The 6,580-nt window shown below is 50.8% G+C and overlaps 1 protein-coding gene across 1 annotated transcript in view; it reads right to left on the bottom strand.

Annotated features, from left to right (window-relative positions):
* The window catches only part of si:dkey-228d14.5 (uncharacterized protein LOC796266 homolog), a 44,575-nt gene extending 37,995 nt beyond the window's left edge, over positions 1-6,580 (bottom strand). The window contains exon 1 of the mRNA XM_038783081.1: positions 6,312-6,580. Within this exon, the coding sequence (XP_038639009.1) occupies positions 6,312-6,376 (65 nt within the window). The 5' untranslated portion in view covers positions 6,377-6,580. The remainder of the gene's footprint in view (positions 1-6,311) is intronic.

Consider the following 6,580-nt stretch of genomic DNA (forward strand, 5'->3'; position numbering starts at 1 on the left):
GCTTAGGAAATCAGAATCTCATAGAATTTACAGTGCAGAAGGAGGCCATTCGGCCCATCAAGTGTGCACCGGGTCTTGGAAAGAGCACCCCACCCAAGGTCAACACCTCCAGCCTATCTCCATAACCCAGTAACCCCACCCAACACTAAGGGCAATTTTGGACACTAAGGGCAATTTATCTTGGCCAATCCATCTAACCTCCACATCTTTGGACTGTAGGAGGAAACCGGAGTACCCGGAGGAAACCCACGCACACACGGGAAGGATGTGCAGACTCCGCACAGACAGTGACCCAAGCCGGAATCAAACCTGGGACCCTGGAGCTGTGAAGCGATTGTGCTATCCACAATGCTACCGTGCTGCCCATGAAGCACAAAGTGACTTGGGAGTCCTTGGCCACGATTCTCTTAAGGTTAACGTGCAGGTTCAGTCGGCAGTTAGGAAGGCAAATGCAATATTAGCATTCATGTCAAGAGGGCTAGAATACAAGAGCAGGGATGTACTTCTGGGGCTGGATAAGGCTGTGGTCAGGCCACATTTGGCGTATTGTGAGCAGTTTTCGGCCCCGTATCTAAGGAAGGATGTGCTGGGCCTTGGAAAGGGTCCAGAGGAGGTTCACAAGAATGATCCCTGGAATGAAGAACTTGTCGTGTGAGGACTCTGGGTTTGTACTCGTTGAAGTTTAAAAGGATGAGGGGGGGTCTTATTGAAACTTACAGGATAATGCGAGGCCTGGATAGAGTGGACGTGGAGAGGATGTTTCTACTTGTAGGAAAAACTAGAACCAGAGCACACCATCTCAGACTAAAGGGACGATCATTTAAAACTGAGATGAGGAAGAATTTCTTCAGCCAGAGGGTGGTGAATCTGTGGAACTCTTTGTCGTAGAAAGCTGTGGAGGCCAAATCACTGAGTGTCTTTAAGACAGAGATAGATAGGCTCTTGATTAATAAGGGGGTCAGGGGTTATGGGGAGAAGGCAGGAGAATGGGGATGAGAAAATATCAGCCATAATTGAATGGCGGAGCAGACTTGATGGGCCGAGTGGCCTAATTCTGCTCCTATGTTTTATGGTCTTCTGGTCTTAATGCACGGCCTACTTCTCAGGCCTCCGCCACTGTTTGCCATTGGACTGTGACCAGGAGACCTGAGGTACCATCACGGACGTGTGTTTTGCCTCCATCTCCCTCCGATCAGGCGGGCAGACTGATTTTCTTTCTTACTCTGGCTCACCCAGGGGCATTGACGTCAACCGTAACACCATGTCACCATGGCGATGGTCAGTTGGCTGGGCACGGGCCTAGGGCCCAGGGCCCAACCCATAGCTTATTGAGCTACTCACAGGTCTTCACGCCCTGAATCAGAGGAACTGGAGTGAAGAGACTGGAAGAATCTGTGGACCTACACCCAGATCATGTGATCAAATGAATTAATCCCTGTTTCAGCACATTCTGATTACTTTGAAAGGGACTTTTTGCTCACAAGGTCTGGGGCGATCTCTTGAACTTGTTTGTTTTGTGGGAGGTGTTCGTCAATGGGAAAAGTCAGCATTTGTTGCCCATCCCTAATTGCCCTCGAGAAGGCGACGGTGAGCTGCCTTCTTGAGCCGCTGTGGGTCCACCCCCAGTGCTGTTAGGGAGGGAGTTCCAGGGTTTTGACCCAGGGACAGTGAAGGAACGTCCGATATATTTCCCAGTCAGGATGGTGAGCGGCATGGAGGCGAACGTGATCCTGGTGATGGTGCTTTTTCACAGACTTTCTACAGTCCAGAAGGAGGCCACTTGGCCCATCGAGTGTGCACCGGCCCCCGAAAGAGCACCGCACACAGGCCCACTCCCCCACTCTAACCCCATCAGCCCACCTAACCTGCACATCGTTGGACACTAAAGGGTGATTTAGCCTGGCCAATCCACCTAACCTGCACATCTTTGGGGGCACCCGGAGGAAGCCCACGCAGACACGGGGAGAACGTGCAAACGCAGTCACACAAGGCCGGAACTGAAGCCAGGCCCCTGGCACCGTGAGGCAGCAGTGTTAACCACCGTGCCACCATCCCACCCGTATGCTGCTCTTGACCTTCTAGACAGCAAGAGGGTCGCAGGATCGGAAAATTCACTCGCTCCAAATTATATTTTCCAGGCGTCGAAACGATTTTGGGGCAGCACGGTAGTATGGTGGTTAGCATAAATGCTTCACAGCTCCAGGGTCCCAGGTTCGGTTCCCGGCTGGGTCACTGTCTGTGCGGAGTCTGCACGTCCTCCCCGTGTGTGCGTGGGTTTCCTCCGGGTGCTCCGGTTTCCTCCCACAGTCCAAAGATGTGCGGGTTAGGTGGATTGGCCATGATAAATTGCCCGTAGTGTCCTAAAAAGTAAGGTTAAAACCACACCTCTCAGGCAGTGGGCGGCATTGGTTGCAACACCTGTTTTGTTACCGGTTATACTCTCCATCAAAATCAAGAGTGGATGGTGTTGCATAACCAGCTTTCCAACTCTACCTACGGCTCTCCCGCCCAGTGAGTCACCTCACAGCACTCTCACGACCTTCCCTTCTCCAGGAGCCCAATCTCTGACGGCACACCCCTCGAGGAGCTCATTTACATCCTGGCCAACTCAATCTTAAAGGGACACTGTCTTTTTGAAAACTCTTATCTGGCAAAAACTACCTCTCCCCAACTTATTTGGTAAAAATGCTATGTTTTGGGATTTGTAGGATGTTTCCTCAGGCCCATAAGACATAAGAACATAAGAACTAGGAGCAGGAGTAGGCCATCTGGCCCCTCGAGCCTGCTCCGCCATTCAATTAGATCATGGCTGATCTTTTGTGGACTCAGCTCCACTTTCCGGCCCGAACACCATAACTCTTAATCCCTTTATTCTTCAAAAAACTATCTATCTTTACCTTAAAAACAGCCTCAACTGCTTCACTGGGCAAGGAATTCCATAGATTCACAACCCTTTGGGTGAAGAAGTTCCTCCTAAACTCAGTCCTAAATCTACTTCCCCTTATTTTGAGGCTGTGCCCCCTAGTTCTGCTTTCACCCGCCAGTGGAAACAACCTGCCCGCATCTATCCTATCTATTCCCTTCATAATTTTAAATGTTTCCATAAGATCCCCCCTCATCCTTCTAAATTCCAATGAGTATAGTCCCAGTCTACTCAACCTCTCCTCATAATCCAACCCCTTCAGCTCTGGGATTAACCTAGTGAATCTCCTCTGCACACCCTCCAGTGCCAGTACGTCCTTTCTCAAGTAAGGAGACCAAAACTGAACACAATACTCCAGGTGTGGCCTCACTAACACCTTATACAATTGCAACATAACCTCCCTAGTCTTAAACTCCATTCCTCGAGCAATGAAGGACAAAATTCCATTCGCCTTCTTAATCACCTGTTGCACCTTTAAACCAACGTTCTGTGACTCATGCACTAGCCCACCCAGGTCTCTCTGCACAGCAGCATGCTTTAATATTTTATCGTTTAAATAATAATCCCATTTGCTGTTATTCCTACCAAAATGGATAACCTCACATTTGTCAACATTGTATTCCATCTGCCAGACCCTAGCCCATTCATTTAACCTATCCAAATCCCTCTGCAGACTTCCAGTATCCTCTGCACTTTTTGCTTTACCACTCATCTTAGTGTCGTCTGCAAACTTGGACACATTGCACTTGGTCCCCGACTCCAAATCATCTATGTAAATTGTGAACAATTGTGGGCCCAACATAGGAGCAGAATTAGGCCACTCGGCCCATCGAGTCAGCTCCGCCATTCAATCATGGCTGATATTTTCTCATCCCCATTCTCCTGCCTTCTCCCCATAACCCCTGATCCCCTTATTAATCAAGAACCTATCTATCTCTGTCTTAAAGACATTCAATCACTTGACCTCCACAGCCTTCTGCGGCAAAGTGTTCCACAGATTCACCACCCTCTGGCTGAAGAAATTCCTCATCTCTGTTTTAAAAGATTATCCCTTCAGTCTGAGATGGTGGCCTCTGGTTCTAGTTTTTCCTACAAGTGGAAACATCCTCTCCACGTCCACTCTATCCAGGCCTCTCACTATTCCGTAAGTTTCAATGAGATCCCCCATCATCCTTCTAAACTCCATCGAGTACAGACCCAGAGTCCTCAACCGCTCCCCGTACGACAAGCCCTTCATTCCCGGGATCATTCTTGTGAACCTCCTCTGGACCCTTTCCAAGGCCAGCACATCCTTCCTTCGATTCGGGGCCCGAAACTGCTGACAATACTCCAAATGGGGTCTGACCTCAGGTTCGTAGCACCGATTTCTTCGCTGAGTCAGCGCCCTGTCCCCTGCGAGCTGGCATGTGCCCATTGTGTGGGGTGTAGTGGGTCGGGCTGTGCGCTCCAGTTTACCAGTGGCATCAACTGTACGTCATCAATAGATGGAAGAGGCTATTGTATCTCGGCTATATCGCACACTGTAAGTCAGTGGTGGGCAACGGAGACCAGTAAATGGGCGGCATGAGTGAACCTCCTTCATCACACTGGACCACAAGAGTGAAATCAGGATTGTTCACTAACCACAACCCCATGATTAAGATTAAATACATTTAGTACACACCAAATATTTGATAAAGAGTTATGGAAAATGCTTCATCACTTATATATTAATAGAACTGTCATCAACTTCAAATGGTAAAAACAAAATAAACATTTACACTTTGGACACAGACTCTCACAGTCAATGTTCTTTTTTCAATAAATTTACAGTACTCAATTATTTTTTCCCAATTGAGGGGCAATTTAACGTGGCCAATCCACCTACCCTGCACATCTTTTGGTGAAACCCACGAACACACGGGGGGAATGTGCAAACTCCACACGGACAGTGACCCCAGAGCCGGGATCGAACCCTGGTCCTCGGCGGCGTGAGGCAGCAGTGCTAACCCACTGCGCCGCCCCCCCCCTCACAATGTTGTGAGCGATCAGCACACACCTCGCTTCACTCCCCCCCCCCCCCCCCCCCCCCCCCGCCTCATGTGCAAATCACTTGAGGGAAAAAAACGACACGGACGGAGGTCAGCGGTCAACGCAACGTCTCGTGGGGTCCCGCCTCAGGAAACCAGACGAGCTGCGTGACGCCCCCCCCTCCCCCGAATGTCCCCCTCCCCCACATCCCTCTGTAAGCCATGTTGGCCGCACTCGCCACCCCTCGCCCAGCTCAACCAAACAGCACTGAGCACAAACTAGCTGATTGACTGTAAATACAGACTCCAGCTCTCAAACCAAAACAACAGGAACACTTCCCCCCCAACCCCAGCTCGCGACAGGAGACAATAAGGTCACTTGTTTCAAACTTTGCTATCTGCTGGAGCCGTGGGCCTTCAGTGCTGGCGTCAGTCTGTAACATGGTCACAATACAATCAGCGCAGATAGCGGAGGGGTTTTTTTGTTTTTTGTTGTTATCCCAGGAGAAAAAGGGATTTGTTCGACAACCCGCACATTGCTCCCACCAAATGCTTCGAATCGGATGGGGTATGGCTTGGACACCCCCCTCCCCCCTCCCCCCGTTGGTCTTTTCACAACACTCTGAAATGATTTGTGCCAGGGTAGCCACCCCCACCCTGAAACATTGGCTACAACCAAGGCCTTCGATGTAGCCCACAGCAGCAGGCCGCAGCCAATTCCAACCCCGGGCGTGCTTGAATCGGCGAGGATGGGTTTCTGAAGAGAATCCGGCCGCTCCCACTCATCTCCCGGCGGAGGGGGTGAAAAGTCGGACTGTCGACCGCACGCCGGCGTGCCAGCACGAGAGACCTTGTTGGAACGGTGGCCGGTGGCTTGGGGGCTGAAGGGGGAAACTCTACTTCGCCACGAGAGGCCCGACCCCCATTTGGGAGACGAGATGAAGGGAAAATCAAGAAGGAATTACTTTCAGGATCAAAAGGTCAGCAACTCTTTTAAATCAGACCAGGATTGGGGGGGGTGGGGGGGGGGGGGGGGGGGGGCTTTTAATTGGCGAGGAGCGGCAACATGCAGATGAATACATAACTCTCAATCTCAGAATTCAACAGCTCATCTTATTCTCTTCAGTCTGGAATATTAAAGTCTGTATTGTCATTGAGAAGGAGGGATGAATGAAAGTTGATGATTCTACAGAGGTTTCCCCTCCCCTCCTCTCTGGGACAAGAGTTTGAGTGAGGCGGACACTTGTGAAGTTCAGAGCAGAAGCCAGCTTCAGAGTGAAGTTTCGCAGCTGGAGCGAGCTGTCAAGAGTGACAGTTCCAGTAGGAAGAGGGAGCTGGGTCAGGTTCAAAGAAAAAAAGGACAAAGAATTGCTGCTTACACTGTCCAGGTTCCTGCGATGGACACTACGCTGGTGAGCAGGGGCAGGAGCAGCCAGCAGCCCATCGTGACTGCCAGCAACGTCAGCTCCAACAGCAGTTGGGGTACAACTCCAGCACAGCCTCGGAGAGAAGCATCGGAGGAGGAAGGACCAGAGGAGCACCCCCTCCCAAAAGATAGCCGGCAGCCCCCTCCAGACACAGCCTGCCTGAGCTGGGTGCCCGTCCTCTGTAGCTGCTCAGGGATCAGTGAATCACTGTAAAAACGAGC

Source organism: Scyliorhinus canicula, chromosome 22, assembly GCF_902713615.1.
Source record: "Scyliorhinus canicula chromosome 22, sScyCan1.1, whole genome shotgun sequence".
NCBI lineage: Eukaryota > Metazoa > Chordata > Chondrichthyes > Carcharhiniformes > Scyliorhinidae > Scyliorhinus > Scyliorhinus canicula.